This window comes from Pelodiscus sinensis, chromosome 1, assembly GCF_049634645.1.
Source record: "Pelodiscus sinensis isolate JC-2024 chromosome 1, ASM4963464v1, whole genome shotgun sequence".
NCBI lineage: Eukaryota > Metazoa > Chordata > Testudines > Trionychidae > Pelodiscus > Pelodiscus sinensis.
The window spans coordinates 84,855,909-84,875,550 of NC_134711.1; the positions used below are offsets into that span (position 1 = coordinate 84,855,909).

The 19,642-nt window shown below is 42.4% G+C and overlaps 1 protein-coding gene across 4 annotated transcripts in view; it reads left to right on the forward strand.

Annotated features, from left to right (window-relative positions):
- ANO4 (anoctamin 4) overlaps positions 1–19,642 on the forward strand; it is a 326,447-nt gene that overhangs the window by 171,766 nt on the left and 135,039 nt on the right. For 2 of the 4 annotated variants that reach the window (XM_075934238.1, XM_075934244.1), the window contains exon 5: positions 8,408–8,518. The exons of the other annotated variants lie outside the window; for them this stretch is intronic. In XM_075934238.1, the coding sequence (XP_075790353.1) occupies positions 8,408–8,518 (111 nt within the window). The remainder of the gene's footprint in view (positions 1–8,407; positions 8,519–19,642) is intronic. 4 annotated transcript variants of the gene reach the window in all.

Below are 19,642 nucleotides of genomic sequence, written 5' to 3' on the forward strand. Positions count from 1 at the left end.
AGAATAGCCCCTCACCAAGGCCATTACAAGTTATTCTTCCCCAGTGCCTCCTGGATCTCTAAATCGAGATAACACGTGTACATTAAGGAAGCCTGCCTTGGACTAATTTTGAGTATTTCCTGCAGTGTAGATGTGCTATTTCAGAATGACTATTCCAGAATAGCTTATTTTGAAATAAATTTGCAGTATAGATGTACCCTAAACCCTAATATGCCTCTATCCACACACAAATCAAGAGGTGTGAACATCAGAGCTTGTGAGCATTAAAAAATGCACAGACTTTTGAAAATCTGGCCCAACTATGACAGTGTGGCATTAAGGTGGGCTTTTGAATTAAATGGCACACCTCCTAAGCATTACTTGTGATAATAGTTTAGATTATATTTACAACATGGCCCCAATCCAGCAAAACAGTTAAGTAGATGCTTAATTTAAGAGATCATGCAGTAGACATCTGTTTAGGTGTTTTCCTGGAACTGGGCCTAAATAACACTTTGTTTCGACATATTGATCTAATGTTTTCAGTTTATTTTATGAATACTGTAAAGACTGAGCAAGACAGTTGTAAAATAAAATTTTAATTTAATACCAAACCTAAATGTTAAAATGAAAATAATTTTTAATCTGCTTATTAATTCAGGGTAGAAAAATACTGTATTCAGAACAAACAAATGGAAGTACTGTTGTACTTTTTGAGACCCACTCAGCCACAATGATGAGAAATGCTGTGGCTGCATTTTAAGTGTAAATGCCAAGTCTGTGCTCTTTTATCTCACTTAAATTGAACTAGTGTATCAAATTGAACTAAAAACAAATCTTAGCTTTATCTTTTAAAACACATTTTAAAATTTAATTTCATATTTGCTCCATTTCTGCTTTTTTGTACTTATTTTATGTTGCAGAGAGAAGACTGTGTCCCTACTAACAACCCACAAAGAATCCCTTATAGTTACCTATAGGAGGATCTGCCAATTGGCAGTAGTGGAGTAGCAATTAACAGCTGGCACAAAGTAGAGATACTAAACTTAGTCTGGTGATGCCTCAAATAGGGAATGATCTGGGGGAAATGCAGCTCGTTTGGAGTGTGGGAAACCAGCATCTCTAGTCTGCCAAGGAGATCTGCCAGCCGGGCAACCATTTCTTCTAAGACTCTCTGGAGGCAGGGAGAAGATACTCAACTGCTGCCTAGAGAATTCTGCCATTGTAGCAGACTGGGAGCCGTACTCATGGTCAACTAAAGAGATCTGGTTGGTTGTGCCAAAAAGAACATTGTGTTCCTCCATACATATTTGATTGCCTTAGAGCACCCAAACCAGGTGGGAGATATGGTCTGTGGAGCTCTGTCAAACCAATTTCATTATTAACTCCCAAACAATGAAAGCTTCCAGTGCCCACTTTCAGTTTCTTTATGCTCCTGGGAAAGGGAGAATAAACACATTTGGCTAGTAACTCAGCCATTCTTCCTCTCAAAAAATTATATTCAGAAGCCTCTTCCATGAAAGAGGCTAGGAGAGAGATACTGCCAAGATTCCACTTCTTTTTTCCTTTTTCCCCTCCTTTTTTCTTTTTTCCTGCTGCATGAAAGATGTGGGAGAAGGAAGGCTTTCTAGTCATTTCACCTGGAAGGCGAGTGTGTTTGCCTGTTTTGTTAATGTGGAATGAATACAATCTTATTCTTAAATTCGTGCTGGTGAATGCAAGATTATGGTTAACAATATATTAAATCATAGATGATTTGACAAAGGATGAGGCCTCCAGTTTGGTGTGTCTTATAGAAACCCATCTGGACAATACTGTTGGTCTGGTTTTCATGTCGTCTAGCCAGGTATTAGGGCAGTTGAAAGGAAGTGAAGTGGTGACGTGGCTGTACTGTTTGCATACGGACTGAACTTTGGAGAGATTCCCATGCCAAAAATGGATCAAATACAAGTCATGAAATCTTGGCCCGGTTGAAAGAAATGGCAAAATTCCTGTTGACTTTAGTGGGGCCACAGTTTTGCCCAGGATTCCAGCTAGCAAGCAAACCCTGACATGGAATTAAAATGGGGATACTTTTAGGCTACGTCTAGACTGGCATGATTTTCCACAAATGCTTTTAATGGAAAAGTTTTCCGTTAAAAGCATTTGTGGAAAAGAGCATCTAGATTGGCATGCATGCTTTTCCGCAAAAGCACTTTTGTGGAAAAGCGTCCGTGCCAATCTAGACGCGATTTTGCGCAAAAAAGCCCCGATCGCCATTTTCACGATCAGGCTTTTTTGTGCAAAACGAATCTGAGCTGTCTACACTGGCCCTTTTGCGCAAAAGCTTTTGCGCAAAAGGACTTTTGCCTGAACAGGAGCAGCATAGTATTTCCGCAAGAAGCACTGATTTCTTACATGAGATCCTCAGTGTTCTTGCGGAAATTCAAGCGGCTAGTGTAGACAGCTGGCAAGTTTTTCCGCAAAAGCACCTGCTTTTGCGGAAAAACTTGCCAGTCTAGACACAGCCTTAGTGTTCTTATTTTCCTGGTATTCTGAAAGTCCCTTCATGAACTCAGGAAGTTGCAAGCCATGGTGGTGATAGTGGGACTGAAGCTGGCAATGCTTTAGTGTCATTAACCAATTTAGATGATGAGTCTTCTGAGTCTATGCATGACTTTCCTCCTGACCATGAGATTGTGCCAAACGGTTGTTAGTTCAGTCCTGAATGTAGTGTCTATGTTGAAATTAGAGGCTGGACAGCTGGAAATTTTGCTCATGGTAGAGACTGACCATTGTTTTACATTTTCTGATAGGGGAACACCTTTTCTGAAGAGCCAAGTAAGCTGTTTTGATGGTTTATCCTTGCAGTTTAACAGAGTTTGAGGGAGAATATTGGTCCTTGGATGTACCAGTCTTTCATTGCATGAACCTTTGATCTCAATACTTACTTCCTGGTCCATTTTATTTTTTTAAAAAACCCCTCTCTCTCTCTTTCTATGCCAGATTGGGAAAAGGGTGCACATTTTTCTGTGTATCTGGGCTGTTTAGAGTAGTACTCAGGAATTCTTTTTGTTGGATTCATCCTCAAAGATCACCTGGGTTTGCAGGTGACCTGCAACATCCAACATACAGGGAAGATAATTAGTGCAAAAATCATGGAAGAACTCCTTTGTCTTTTCTAAAGAAACTGCATAGTTCTGATTAGAGGATTTGTTGTGGCTGGTGAGTTCCTGATCCAATTGAGCTGTCTCCTCTGGGAGGTTGATTTGTCCGTTCTGCTGGGAGGAAATTGTAGTTCTTCATTGCTTAGTGATTCCTATGTGGTTAATGTGGAATGAACTGTCTGCATCCATTAAGCAACCAAAGCTAGTGCAGTTTGCACTAGCCATATCTTAGAAGGCTTGTCTCACTGAGAAGTATGACACAAGTGCTTCAGATAAGCATTGGTTGCATTTTGGTTTTGGAGCAAGATTAAGAAATTCTAGGCCTGCAGTGCCCTTAAATGGCTTGGGAATGGTCTGTTCAACAGAGTGCCTGTCCCTCTCCATATTACGCTGCTATAGGCATGTTCAGCAGACATACTCCAGCCAGAGCTCTCTTGTTTTTGAAGGGACAGGAGGTTGCTGGCTTGATGTTCTCTGAAAGGGTCTTGGGGCTTTGGAACTTGTTGGGGGAGCTGTAGAACTCATCTGTTTTCTTGATCTTTATGGCCATGACTATACTATGTGGAAGATCGACTCTACCACGGTCAATCTCCCAGGCTTCGATTTAGCGGGTCTAGTGAATACCAGCTAATTCTAACTGAGAGAGCCTCTCCATCAGTGTCAGTACTCTTGCTCCTCACAAGGAGTAAGGGAAGCTGATGGGAGCATTAGCTCCCATTGTCCTGCCACTGTGTGGATGGTGATTTAAGATATGTCGTAATTTATGTTCTGGAGTTGTGGATCTTAAGTTGACCTTCCCCTTTAGTATAGACCAGGTCTATGATGTGAGGAAGTTGGTGTCTTAGGAAGGTGGAATATTTTTGATTTGTTGGTTTTAGAGTTGGTTAGTTCTAGCTCAAGGGTGAGGCTGGTTTTGAGGATATTAACAAGAATATTACATTTTTTAAATTTGCCAAACTTGAGGGTTTTTTACCCGTTACACCAATTAAAATAAATCAATGACAGAAAAACCACTTAAGTCAATCCTTACTTCTTTACTCTCCATCCCAGTTATTTATAAATCTCTCTCAAAGACTGCAATGCATTCCTCTGGCCTGTAGGTCATCCATTCACCTTTCTGGGGCAGAGCTTGGCCCTTACAGTTATCATGAGGTTGCAGTTATTTTAAATATCAGCTGTCTTATGTTAGAAACTCTTTATTCTTGTCAGTAAATGGAGTATCCTGTGTCACAATGACAGATTACCTTATAGAGTCTACAAAGGAAACTGCCTCTGATGTTACGAGAAATAAAGTAGAGCATATATTGAGATAGTTTAGATGTATCATTTCTTTCCTATTGAATAACGACCAAGTTAATTCACTTTGACTCTCATATTTGACTCTCATATTTCCAAAGAGTAAGATAACAGAGTATGGCACTCTTGAAAATGGGGCTGGATAACTTGGGTCGACAAGAATCACATTTATTGCTATGCAAACTAAAATAATGAATGATGGGGTAATTGAATCTCATGCCTCATGGAGGAACCATCTCCCCTCCCCTCCACTGCTGCACAGGTTAGGGAGGAATTTCTCCAGAATTTTCACAGCTAGTGCACAAGTGGCTTGATGCATGACAAAGAATGGGGGAAGGAAATCATCACAATAAGAAGTATGAATAATTGGCACTAATGGAAGCAGGGTACTGGATTAAATGGTCTGATACAGTATGGCAAACTGCGTATTCCAAAGTCCTATGATAAGTGATATTTTGCTGATCATTTTAATTCTGTGGTATATGTGTTGTACTTACTCAAGTTAATCACTTTTACTTGTCACAAGTGCATCTGTAATTCTCTGCTGCTCTTCTTTGAAAACCTGTTATATGCTCAATACCCATGTCTCAAGTCTTTTGCTGAGCTACAGTAGTCTGCAGACCAAGGCCTATATGTATAGTGCATCATCAAACCTCCAAAATACTTTTGCCTTGCTCTTGGAACACAGCTGTATGACTGTACATTGGAAGGTCAGTTTTTCAAAACTGCCTGTCTAAATTGCACATGCAAAAGGGCATTTTGGCTTGAAAAATGGATAAATTGTGTCTGTTTACATGTCCAACTGGATTTGAAAAATTGAACGCTTGCCTGAATCAGTCTATAAAGTGTTGCAGAAGTGAGAAATGCACTATAATTCACACTATGACCACCACAAAACTTCAAGGTCTGAATCACGCAAACCTCTTCAAAATGCATGGCAGTATTGCAACACTTCAGCAGATGGACTGCGTAAGCCTGAGAAGTAGGCAGTTTTGTGGTGTTATGTGAGTGGCATGCTGTCCTTGCTCTTCCCTTGCTGATGTGGTCTTGAGATTCTATTTGGTTTAGTAGGCTTTTTTATTTGCTTCTTTTATTTTAGTTTAGCTAGGGTGACCATATTTCCCTACGTTGAATATGGAATACCTGGAAGAATTACTCATATTCAAGCAAGTTAGTTCAATGGCAATCAGTCAGAACTATGTAGTACAAATGTTCAAATTTAACATCATATTGACTGAGCCCTTGTTAAAAAAACATTGAGTAGTTGGATTCTTATCTATTTACCTTCTTATCTTTAAGGCTTTAAGGTTTATATGGGGAGAGGTGACATACACACATTCCCGTACACCTCTCACATAGAGATGACTGACCTGACCTTCTCTGTGTAGAACTCTCTGTCCTTCATGCCCAGTTGGGTCTCCAAGACAGACCAGCCTCTTTTGGTATCTGGTGTGTCTGCCCTGAATTACTTCCAGGATTCACACCAGAATGTGGACAGTAGCAGTCTTTTGGCGCTGTGTGGGAGGGTAGGATGGGAGCAATGTTCCCTCTAAGATTTTCCATTCATGAGCGGAGTGAGTTTTGTCTTGTGCGCCAACAATGAGGTTGTGTGTCACTGTGGCACCCACCAGTGGTACTGCTCCCCAAAGACTCTCCCAGGTAGTACCCCTCCACCTTATGGGGAGAAGGTGAGATGTGCCCCCCCCAGGAGCGCTGCTCCCTGGGCAGCCTATGTTGCGGGCAGGAACTGCCCCAGGCTGTTCCTTGTGGGGCTGGCTGAGAGTTCCAACCTGGCGTGTAGGGAAGCTGCTGCCAGTGCCCAAGGTTTGCATGGAATGAAGTGCTGGGGGTGGGGGAGTGACGTGGGGAGCAGGAGGGGGGCGGGGGGAGGGGCTCTGAGGGGAAAAAGAGATGTGTGGAAGGGAAGAAAGAGAGATGCAGGGGGCCCAAGCCCCAGGACCACATCTGCACCACAGCCCAGCTCCAGCTTTGGGCCCTGGCCGCTGGAGCAAGTCCTGACCCCCCCGCCACACGGCTGTGGCCACCGGAGCAACTTCTGTCCCCTCTCCTGTCTCCCACAACATGGCCACAGCAGGCCCTGGCTGCCAGAGCTGGTCCCAACCCCCTGCCATGCGGCAGGCCCCACCTGCTGGAGCAGGCCCCAGTCAGCTGCTGGAGCAGGCCCTTCCCACTGGAACACCTCCCACCACCACCATGAGGCTTCAGCCAGCCCCCGAGCGACCTCACCTGGCCCCACCCACTGGAGCAGCCACCTGCCACGCCACTCACCTTTCCAGCAGGAAAGTAAATGCTGCTGTGTAACTTTGCCAAGGAGGTGGGCGGGTGGAGAATTTTTCATGCGCAGCCATGCAGGTGTGCATCTTAGAAGGAATTACTGATGGCAGCCGCTTCTAGCTGCAAGAGAGGGGAGAGGTAAGGGAAGATCTGGCCTGTTCTTCACAGAGGTCACCTATTCTCCCCTTTTCCCCATCCCGCTTTCCTATGGCTGAAAGCAGCTTGTCCCTGCCTGCCTGCACAGTGTCAAAAGGCAGCTAACACCGCCAGGCTGCTGCTGGCCATTGACATGTAACCCCCCTGGCCCTGCTTACAGACATAACCCAGGTGCCTCCGGTCCCCTGGCTGAAGGCAGGAAGGGGTTAAGCCCTAAGAATGCAGCGTGCACTAGGGCCCAGCAGGCGAGGTGCCTTGGGGCCAGAGAAGGGGGCCAGAGACCCAAACAGGAGGGAGGAGGAAGAGGACGTTAAGCCTCTACCTAGGCTGCTGCTGTGGAGTATGCAGGGTCAGGGCACTAACAGGCTGGAAATTCCCCCTTTGCCACTCCAGAGCTTAGATGAGGGGCAGAGAGGCTTCCCTGTGCCAGCAGCTGGGGCTTTGGCATATTCAGGGCTTGGCTCCTCCTGGTCAGGGCCCCAGCCTAGTCTTGGGCTTTTCTCAGGTGCCAGCCCAATCACAGGCCGTGGGGAAAGAAAGGACCCTGCCAGCGAGCCTGTTAGTGAGCTCAGTGCTCTGACCAGGGGTAGGTTCTCCACACACGACGGCGGGGATACGGAGGAGCAGCAGGGATGGGATGAAGGAGAAAGAAACAAAGCAGAGAGAGAACAGTAAGAAGGGAAACATCTAACAGGCTGATGGGTGGGTAGTAGATACAGCATGTAACAGGCTGCTGCCTGGCAGCTGCCTGCACTCACCAGCCCCTGAAGCTCACAGCATGTAGCCAATGGCAGCCAGAAATGGGATGAGAGGGGGACCTTGATAGCTGAAAGTTGGCAGTCAGCATGGGCTGTGTTGATGGACCAGCAAGGGGACTGGTTGGCCCCCGTGTGCTGCAATTTTGCCTTGCTATGAGCCTTGCATACTCACCTGCATCTTTAGCTATTGGACTCTTGCAGTCACCACTGGTGGGCCTGCGACTGACCACCAGGAATCCAGCCAGTAGCAGAACCCAGACGTGCTGATGTAGGGGAGACAGAAAATATGGGACAATTTGCCCATTCTTAAAAAGTCAGGATACCTGCAGGAAAACTTAAATATGGAAATGTCCCTTTAAAAATGGGACACCTGGTCACCCTAAGCTTAATTGCTGTTATGTCATAGCTATGTCTCATATGCTTCTCCCTTTTGTTTTAACATAGTAGACTTGGTTTTGTGGTTGCTTTGGTGAGGGAAATCCACCACACAGAATGATGGGAAGTGTCTGCATGACCAAGGAATTCGCAGTGGTATGAATGGATAGTTGATAGTAGAGGATTTTGTTGATGCTCTGTGTTGTCTTAGCTCAGGAGAGAAACAGCCAATAGATTCCAACTTCTATAACAATGCTTGCCTGGCCTGTAGGAAAATTGGCTCGGGTGGGGGGAAAAAGACTAGCTAGCTTTAGTCATTGTGACAGTTGCTTCTCCTCAAAGCCCCTGCTGGATTTTCTACTGCACTGTCACAAATTCCATCAATCTCTTCGATTTCTTCAGAAGGAACAGAGGACTTACAAAGTAACCAGTTGGAAGCGCAAATTTGGACAAAGCCAGACATCCAGAAGAGAGACGTGGACTTTTCAGAAATTCTTAATGCAATACAAGAAAGTAAGTTACTACTTGGATCTAAAATTGTTATATTGTACAAGAGATGACTAAGATTAATCAAATAAGGTAATACTTGAAGAAATGGTTAAACCTGGAGAACTGAATAATAATGTAAATAAATTGGAAACTTATGAGAGTTCAATGGACAACTGAAATTCAAAAATAGAGAAAACTATAATGGCTAAGAATCAAAGCTTATGTCCCAATGTTCCTGCTGCTTTATTGACTCCCTTATCACCCTTACTCAAGGTTTTATTTTAAATTGGTTGTCTTCTCTCATTTTTCTGTTGAGGAAAAACAGCTCCTTAAATCTTCAAATGCTACAAGATGTACAAGCAGGTGTTTTAAAAAAACTGTGTTCCTCTTGAGTTTGGTCAGACATGCCAGGTATCCTGCATCTGATCTTCCATTGGAGTGATTGCGTCATTAGTTCTTGGAGAGACCTGAGAGAGGGTTAGTTGTTTGATTAAAATCAGTATCTTCTTGCTTACTTTTTCTACACTGTAGATTTGCACTGAATGCTGTGTTCTTTCTGAACTGAGGGAGCATTTTCCATGAGGAATTCTTCACTATAGAACTTGCTTCTTATCCTCTTTGTCCATCACAACCCCAGTATGTTCTTTATCAAGACATGCTGTAAACATAATCCCTTTTTGTATGTGTGTTTGGGGAGGGGCGGATTGGAGAATGCAGTGACTCAGTTGCAGGCTGACTTCTGGGGGAAGCATTAGAATGTTGAGGCAGGTCTCTCTTTTGATTGACTGTGTATCCGGTATCTTAATTTTTCGTACAAGTGCCTCGACTGAGGGCTCTGTTTAGTTCTGAATATGAATGACTAAATAGCACAAAGCTGAAATGTTTGTGTTGCAAACGTTCCTGGGAAATGCTTTCCTCCACTGCTCCTGCTTTGTCAAATGAGTATTTTTAAAATCACAAACATTTTCTCAGGGCCGGCCCACAACATTTTGACACCTGAGGCGGGAAGCTCAAATGACGCCCCCATTCCCCGTCGCTGGGGCCAAACTTTGAAAGGTCTCACTTCTCTGGGTCCTAGTAGTGCCCCCTCTCCCTCTTCCTTCCCTCTCTGCCCCCCTCCCCCCCCCAGTCTGGCACCTGAGGCGGTCGCCTCAGTTCGCTTCATGGTAAGGCCAGCCCTGCATTTTCTATTTCAATTAGTTTTAGCAAAACATTTTTTTAAAAACAAATTGGATTTTGAGACTAGACGTGCTGATAAGTGTCCATTGCTTTTTCCCATATGCCTGAAGTAGTGTGTCACTTTGTAAGACTGCTTTATGAGGTTATGTGCTTACAATGGGCAATCCAAGTGTCACTGAATAGTCTGTGTTGGTTATCCAAGAAATTTGTTAAAACATTTTCCTTTTCCTTAAGAAAAGAGATAATGGTTTGGTATGGGCATTAGTAACAAAATATTTGTAAATAATGAATGCATCTAACCCGCATTTACTTAGTCTTCAATAGCTGATGACTAGCTCATTAGTTCCAATAGTTGAAAGAACAACACCATGCACCTCAACACTACATTTAAATTCTCTTTTAGAGAGATCACATTTCACTTCAGAGTGAGAATAGTTCAGTTTCTAGGCCTACAGTTCTTGGTGCCACCTGTCTGTTATACAATCCAATGTGAAAATGCAGGCAACACATCTGAGGATTTTCTAACTAAGTGCTGTCAGATGAGAGAAGCAAATAGTTAGGATACAGCCAAGGCTGGATTTACACTTTTCCCATAGTTATCCCATCTTCAGCATCCCTGTGCCCCCGTAACCATGCTTATTGCTGACTTTTTTGTAAAAAATGGCATGAAATGAATCATTTAAGTATTTGTTCAATACAATAACAAAAATGCATGTAATTAATGCAATCACATGGGAAACAGGTAGGTACTATTTTACTTCAGGTGTGCATCTTTCTTTCTTGATTTCTGCTCTGTGAATGTACTAATGATATCTCACAATCCATATCTTTTAAAAGTTCTCTTACAACAGTTAGAAGAGTCCAGGTTTCTGACCCATGGAAGTACCAGGCTCAGGGCTGTAGACACTTTGCTGCATTCCTAGTAAAAGCCTCAAGGGGGTGGAGGACACAAGGGCTCGGGGCTTTAGCCCTGTGGTTCTGTTCCTGGCTTCAGTCCTGGGAGAGGTGTTGGGGCTCAGGGCTTTAGCTACAAGGGGAGTGCTGGTTTCCACTAACGCCCAGAGCCTTGGCATGCCTCTCCCCTGCTGAAACCTGGAGTAGAGCCATGGGGAGCCCTGAGCCACAGTGGCATTTTTTTGTTACTCTTATTATGTTTTTTTTTTTAAATTTGGGGTCTACATTGGAGCTGAGCCTCTGTGAGGGTGTCTTTAAAAATTCTGCATACATCTTGCAGGGATTTCTCTTTTGGCCCTGTGTCTTTTAATTTCTGTTTAAATAGCCTCCCAGTTTTTGTGAAGTCTCCCTTTCTGAAATTAAATGCTACAGTGTTTTTCCCAGTTACAGGGATGTAAAACCTACTTATGTTACGGCCACTATAACCAAGCGGTCCAGTTATATTCATTTCTTGGATCAGATCTTGTGTTCCACTTAGGATTAAATTAAGAATTACATTGTGTCCTAAGATGACATGTACCCAGTCAATGTGGTGATATTGAAATCCCCCATTATTACTGAATTTTTTATTTTTATAATCTCTCTAATCTCCTTGAGCATTTCGTAGTCACTATCACCATCCTTGTCTGAAGATGGGTAATATATCCCTACTGCTATATTCTTATTATTAGAGCATGGAATTGCTATCCATAGAGATTTTGTGGTAGTTTGGATGATTTAAGATTTTGACTTCATTTGATTCTACACTTTTTTCACATATAATGCCTCTCCCCTACCAACATGGACTGTTCTGTCCTTCCAATATATTTTGTACCCTGGTACTACTGTGTCCCATTGATTATCCTCATTCCACCAAGTTTCTGTGATGCCTATTATATCGATATCCTTCTTTAATATGAGGCACTCTAGTTCACTCATCTTCTTATTTAGACTTCTAGTGTTTGTATGTAAGCACTTTAAAAACGTGTCACTTTTTAGCTGTTTGCCATTAAATGATATAATTGAATGTGACTCTTTTTTATTTGACTGTTTCTCATCAGAGCCTACCCATATTTTATCATCTTCCATCCTCTCCTCCATACTAGGACATGCACTACACATAAGTCTATCTAGATGTCGAGAGAGATCTAAAACCCTTGTACCAAGCAGGCAAGTCACCATGTAGTTCTCCTGGTCATCTTAAACCCAGCTATCTATGTTTCTGATGATCAAATCCCCCATAACTAATGCCTGTCTCTTCCCAATAACTGGAGTTCCTGCCCCCAGACAGGTATCATCAGTGCAAGAGGATATCGCAACATTATCTGGGAAGAGGGTCCCAACTATGGGATTGTTTCCTTCTGTTCCAAGTGGATGTTCTTTTTCCCTGAGACTTCCATCCTCTTTCATAGCACAAAGGCTGTCAGACTGGAGGGGGAACTACTATGTTCTAGAACGTCTCATCTATGTACTTCTCTATCTCCATTAACTCCTCCACTTCAGCCACTCCAGTTCAGTCCATACATAGTTTCTGAGGGCCAGGAGCTCCTTGCACCAAAGGCACAGATATGCCACTGTTAGGTAATGGTAGAGCAATACATGCTGGACTGGGTGCAATAAACTGGATAGCTTCTACCCTGTGGCTGGGCTTCAGCCTGCAATTCTCTTTTTACTTCTGAAGCTCATTCCGTTGTCAATGTTTTGTTTTTATCAGGGGGGTGCTTGGGATTGCACATTTAAAGAATGCTAAATCTAGCCCTCCTCTCCCTCTCCCTCTCACCTCCCTTGCAAAACTCCCCTGTTAGCTGCTCCTGTTCGCTACCTCCTCTGGTCACTTAGGAGTGGGGTTTTTAAAGCCCTGGCCTTCCTGAGAAGCCTCCACCCCCTGTTTAAGGGTTGATGGGTGCTAAGGAATTTAAGGATCCTTGGTTAGATGTCCTCAGCCTAGCCTAGACTCAGCACAATTGATGATTATTTAACAGAAAATTAATCATGAAAAAACTGGTCCAGGTTGTGAACATTGTAGATTGCTCTCTTTTAAAGAAAGCTGATTATAAAATTGTATCCAACACACTAGTTCAGAGCTTGAATCTTTCCTTTTCACAATGGGGTTCTTAGTGTTTAGTAGGGCTCCTAAATACTTTGGTAAAGTAAATACAAAATAATTAATAATAATTGTCAATGATGAGTAACAAACAAAATTATGAGGAGTCACAATAAGCCGGAGTAAAACATCATCATCTGGTCACAACAACAAGTGGTGGCTCCCATAAAGAAAAGGAGAAGTAAAACCACCAAAGAAAGATTTATGCAGAAATCAATGAGCGGATGTCAGATAGTGGTGTAAAGAGATGGAATGCATCAGTGATCAAAGATTAACTTTTGGTTTTAGAAGGGTGCCTCAAAAGAGACAGAAGGCTTCATTATGAGTGCAAAAAAGCAGTCCTTAAGGCTTAATTGCCTTTGAAACAGAATTGACCAATAGAGCTGCTCTCCAAATTACAGAACATGTTCCAAAGAGGAAGTTGGTGGAGCATGTGTTGAACACTGGCAGCAGCCTAGCTGGGAGAGAATTCATGAAGGAACAGACACAATGAGATTGCTTTAAAGCCTCTGTAGCAACTATGGACTTAACATTCTGATAAATGGGGTCCAGAAGACAGCACACTTAGGCACTGAAAGAATGTTAAGGAACGTCAAAGGCGTTTGAGCACCTAAAATGCAGGAAATCCGCCAAGGATTGAACAAAAACCCTGACTTCCCAGACCTACAGAGCTGGTATGTGGTCAAGATTTATGGGTGGCTCACAGAAATTATAGATAGTAGCTTTCTCTTTAGTCTTTTATATGCTTCAATATCTTGTATGTTATGAAGGCTGTTTTTTAAAATCCCCATGTTGTAATATTGTGGTAAAATAAAATAATGACTACAAATAGGTGATATTGTGATTGCTCAGAAAGGCCACATAGATGCTACAAAAAAGTTTAGCAATAGTGCAAACAATGTCCTAGTAGTAATGCAGGACCTACAAAGAGATTTAGCTGCAAATATTTGAACTTGTCTGATTTGCAGTGGGGCTTAGGGTAAATTGGCACAAATTAGAATTTATACCCAGGGATTTTCTTTCAAGCACTTTTTTTTTAATGCGGTGTATGTGCATATAAGATTTTTCAATATAGGCATAAGAAGAGAGAAACAGCCATATGTAGACTTAGAAACGTAGTAGATTTTGTAAGCATCACCGTGTAGACTATTAAAGGAATTATTATTTCGGAGGTGAAATCAGCTTATTTAGGATGTCTAGCAGCTTCCAAAGAGCAATCATTTGAATTTTGATACCTAGAATATCTCAAGCTGGAATGCACTCAATTTTGTGCTCAGATAACTAATAATATAAGGGATATTAATGAGAAGAAACAAAATCTGGTTATGACAGGGCTATGCTTTCATTTTGCCAGTATATAAAAGGATACCCATTTTCAAAAGTAGCCTCTAATTTTTGATGCCTTGGTTTTGGGTGTCTAGCTTCAGAACCCTAGGGAGAAATCCTAGCTCTGTGTAAGTCGGAGAAGATTTGCCATTAACTTCACTGGGGCCAGGATTTCACTCCTAGACCCTAATTTTCAGTTGTGCTGAGCACCCAGAATGCCCTCTGATGTCAGTCATAGTTGCTTGAATGCTTAGGGCTACTGTAAGTCAGTTCCTAGTCTAAAGTTAGCCATCTCAAATTGTAGGCACCCAAAATTAGAGGCCACGTTTGAAAGTTTGGATCATGCTGTACAGCAGGTGTGGGGAACCAGTTTTGAGTCAGAGGCTGTTGACCCACAGAAAAATCAGTCAGGGGCTGTACACAAGTGAGAAGCCAAAAAAAACCCAAATCCCTCACTGACATGACAACTAACTAAGAAGCAAAAAAGACATTCCCTATGTTCTTCTCCCACACCAGAGCCTGGGTGGGGAGGAGCAACCTAGTAGATTTTCTGTGTTCCAGTCCCGTCGTGGGGTAGCAGGGGTCTGGAGTGTCAGTGCAGGATCCCTAATGCTGCGGGAGGGGGCCTGATCCTTGGGAACCAGACCCAGGAAAGCTGGTGGCCACATCTGGCCCCCGGGCCTAAGGTTCCCCATCCCTGCTATACAGGGTCATGTGCTTTGTTAGTTACACTCAGATAATCTGTTTAGAGATGTTGATAAATATTAGATCTTTAACCTCAGTAGGAATCATGGGAACAGATCTATTTCCAGGAGTCTGGGCAATATTTTATTAATTGAATACCACTAAGAGTGAGTGGATCTACTTCCAATTAGTTACAATTTTTCATTTCATTCAGAAACCCATAAGCTTCTCAGAATTTGATTCCAATACATTTGGAATATTATTAGCAATTCTGTCCTTGTTCCTTTGTGACTCTCAGATTTTGACTAGAATAGTGATGAAAGAGGGACAGGGAATGGAATTTGGAGAGTAAGAAGAATTTGTACAATTCATCTGGTCTCTACTAATAAAGATTGAACTCTTGATCGCTCCTCTATCCATACATAGGTCTTTGCCATTCTCAGGCAGGTCACAGAAATCATGAACTTTCTGCAATCTTCATGACTTCTGCAGTGGCCAGTGTGGCTGGCCTCAGGGCCACCCAAATAGTGGGCTCCAATCACTGCAAGTGAGGAAAGATGGCCACTTAATCTGCACGGGGAGTGGATACTGCACCCCAGGAAGCCTTCTTGTCACTTTAAGCAGAGCCAATGAAGTTATAAGGAAGGGAAGTTATAAGGAGAAAGATATTTTGGCATCCTTCACCTGAAGGGATGAAGGAACCGAGCACTTTGAGATCTGTGAAAGGAACATAGAGTCTGGTCAGCCATGCTGGAAAGACATCTTAGTGAGAAACACGTCTTGGAACAAGAGAGAATCTAGTTTGTTAAACCAGGTTTTAGTCTTAGGCTATATCTGCACTACTGCTACAGCCTCAGGAATCAGTGTACCAGGAGTCAATTTAGTGGGTCTAGTGAAGATCTGCCAAATTGACTACAGATCACTCTTCCGTCAATGCCAGTACTCTACTTCAAATGCGAAGAGTAAGCTCAGTCACCACGAGAGTCTCCCATCAACCTAGCACAGTGTGGACACCGCAGGTAGTTGACCCAATCTACGTTGACTCTAACTATGTAATTCACGTAGCTGGAGTTGTGTCACTTAGGTCAACTTACCACAGTAGTGTAGACTTAGCAGAAGGCATGTATTTCACTTGTTTGCTTATAACACTTTCTACTTTAATTTCTTATACTTGGTATCATTTAGCCCTATGACTTTGTTTAATATACAAGTGCTACCTTTAATGATACACTAATTCAGTGTTTTGAATAAAACAGTGTTTGTCAGCTCAGTTAAATTAATGCGCTACTGCTTACTGTTTCTTTAAAAGGAACAGCAAACTTAACCTCTGTGAATGTTCCAGGAAGGGGCTGGAAGTGAGGGTGTGACCTAAATGCATGTAGGCTGGCTGATGGCCTTAGGGCTATGTGAGCCACAGCAGAATAGCATTTAAAGCACCCAGAGTTTTGGGGCAGGCAATAACACAACCCCTTCGTGGGCTTGGTTGAACCCCAAAGTGTCACATTGGATGTACCCATGATTGGTTCTACCCAGGATTGACTCTGTTGACTTGCATCTCACAGAGGGTTTATTGCTTTTTTTGTGTAGTGCAGGGTTTGGCATTTGAAGCTTGGATGGGATATGTTGTGTGACCAACCATGTGCCTAGTTGGTCAGTAAGGGTATGTCTACACTAGCTCGTTAATTTGAGGTAGGTAGGCAAATGAGGCAACCAGAGTTGCAAATGAAGCCCGGGATTTAAATATCCCGGGCTTTATTTGCATGTTCCCGTCCAGTTGCCATTTTGAAATTTCACTAGCCCAAACACAGTGCTGCATGGCTACACGCGGCAGTGAAACGTTAATTCGAACTAAGCAGTTAGTTCGAATTAACTGTTACTCCTCATTCCATTCCACAAAGAGTAACAGTTAATTCGAACTAAGGACTTAGTTCGAATTAATGTTTCAGTGCCGAGTGTAGCCACACGGCAATGAGTTCGGGCTAGTGAAATTTCAAAATGGCGACCGGACAGGAACATGCAAATAAAGCCTGGGATATTTAAATCCTGGGCTTCATTTGCAACTCCGGGTGCTTCATTTGCCTACCTACCTCGAATTAATGAGCTAGTGTAGACATACCCTAAGCAGCTGTTTAAGGTATTAAACTAGGAGGCTGTGTCTAGACTGGCCAGTTTTTCCGGAAAATCAGCTGCTTTTCCGGAAAAACTTGCCAGCTGTCTACACTGGTTGCTTGAATTTCTGCAAACTGACTTCCTACTGTAAGAAATCAGTGCTTCTTGCAGAAATACTATTCTGCTCCCGTTCAGGCAAAAGTACCTTTTGCGCAAAAGGGCCAGTGTAGACAGCTCAGATTTGTTTTCTGCAAAAAAGCACCGATCACGAAAATGGTGATCGGGGCTTTTTTGTGGAAAAGCGCGTCTAGATTGGCTACGGACGCTTTTCCCCAAAAAGTGCTTTTGCGGAATAGCGTCCGTGCCAATCTAGATGCTCTGTTCCAAAAATGATTTTAACGGAAAACTTTTCCATTAAAAGCATTTCTGGAAAATCATGCCAGTCTAGACGCAGCTGAAGAGAACATGGAAACATTTGGGATGTGTGGTAAGAATGAAATTAGGATTTCTGCTATGCCGGTTCTGCCATGGGCAGCTGGAGGAATCTGTGAAAGGGGCTGGCTGAAAGAATGCCTTGGTATTTAGAGGCAAAAAACTCATGTCTTCACAACACAGAGGACAGGAAGAGAGAGGTGCAAGAAAAACAGAAATGATGGGACCTTGTTTGTACCCCGAGGAATGTTTGTTGGTGCAGGAAAGATGCAGTGGAATGGATGAACTAGTTACTACTATCAGCAGAGCTCAGAGTAAAAAAGAAGACTTTAAAATACCACAAACATTATTAAAATTGAGGAACCGGGAGAGGAAATAACCCACTTTTTTGTGAAACATTCTTTTGAGAAATTCCATTTTCATCGTCTACAAAACTTAAGAAAAAATGTTGCAAGAAATGTTAGAACCACTTATTCATCACTGGAGACTGAAACTCAGTTAATCCAGAGAATAGAAACACTAAGGCAATTAGCAGCATAAGGATCTCTATGTTCTCTCAGTCAGCAGGTTTATACCCTAACCTGAAGAGAGAGACAGACACCTCTAGAGAAGACAAAGTATTTATAGCTATTCTGTGTTTAGCCCATTTGCTTAGGTTGTTAACCAGGATACCAGTTATTTTTGCTTCTTTGTGATAGAGAATATTCTACTGAAGACTTTTTTGAAAGACATTGCAGACCAATATCCCACAGGTCACTGAAGTACTGCTCACTGATTGTGACTGTTGAGATTTCAAAGTGACCTCAGGATAGGATTGTGTTTCATTACAAGTCCTCTGAATCATCCAGTCTGTTTTAAACCAGTCTTTTTTAAAAAGCAGCTAACTATCTAAACCAACCAACTGTGTACCAGCTTGGAAACCATCCAAGATGCAACTCTGTACATTGCTGGCAGTTTTGAAGCAGATTATTCAGTATCCTAGTGACCTCTTCTGCATTAGAGAAACAGTCTTCATGGAAGGATGAACAGTTAGTTCATGAGCAAATTCTCTAGAGTGCTACACTCCCAGAAGCTCGCCTTCAAAATCAGTCATGCATATTTTCTTACATTTCCTTTTATTTTGGAGAAAGAAGAGAAGTTGTCAATATGCATGATTGTAAAAATGTTTTCATTTTGTAAGGTGTTCAGAATAGTGGTGATAAAAGGATATATAGGGAGGGTAAATAAGATAGCTCAGTAAGACTACTACTCTCTGATCCAGCAATATCCATGGTCCAGTATGATTTTAGTTAGCTGGATGTCTACTTGTCATGGATGTGGCCAAGTTTCCCGCAGTCCCATAAAGTTTGTTTACAGCCACCAGCCCTGTCTCTCAGGGTATATCTACACTACAGAGTTTTTTTCGGAAAAACGGCTGGCTTTCAAAAAAACTTCAATTATGTCCACACTGCAATCACATTCTTTTGAAAGAAAATCAAAAGAACAGAGGAGTTTTTCTGACATTGGTAATCTTCATTCTACAAGAAAGAAGCCTTTTTCCAAAAGAGTTATTTTGGAAGAAGGCGTGTGTGGTGGGGGAAGAGGGAGTTATTTTGAAAGAAGAGGAAAAAGCACAGGTGCCCTGGTGGCAACTCCGTCCATAGTAATTACAGCTGAAATGCAAGATAGCATCCATTCAGTGTGGACGCGATCTTTCAAAAAAGCAGATTGCTTTTTCAATGCGCTTTTGCAGTGTGGATGTTCTGTTTTGGAAGAAGTTTTTTATAAGATCTCTTCCGGAGAAGTTTCTTCCAAAATAAGCCTGCGGTCTAGATGTGTCTTTAAAGAGCCCAGTAAACAATGGAAGTATGGGTAATGCTGCTAAACAATGGGGTCTGGCAAATTCTCTGGTTCAGCATCGGTCAGGTGGTAAAGGTCTTTGGGATCTATCAGGTTGGAGGGTCTATGTAAAACTAAAGGATTACAGGACAAAGTGCTCAGTGTGGGGTAAGCATAAGAAGTATGGCTGAATAATGCAATATTTTACCTAATTGGTTAAACCATAATCCTGGTTCACCAGACTGCAGCTACCAATCAGGCATAGATTACCATAATTTCCTGATTGCGAAGTTTTATTATTATGTCTTCAAAATGGGAAGAGCAGTTGAAGACCTTTAAGGATAAGATTTTTCAAATAAAAATGAAGCAGTTTATCTTGGTTTATCATTCAAGTTTCCATAGAGGTTCATTCTGATGTGAAGAAAAAATTGTGGGATTTTTTGGTGGGGGGAGTGGGGCTTCATTTTTTAAAAATGGCTTTATATGTAAAGGTGTTACAGCATGAAATGCAGCATTTATCCTTTAAACCTACTTGTCCGCATGCTATACTCGCAAAAAAAAAA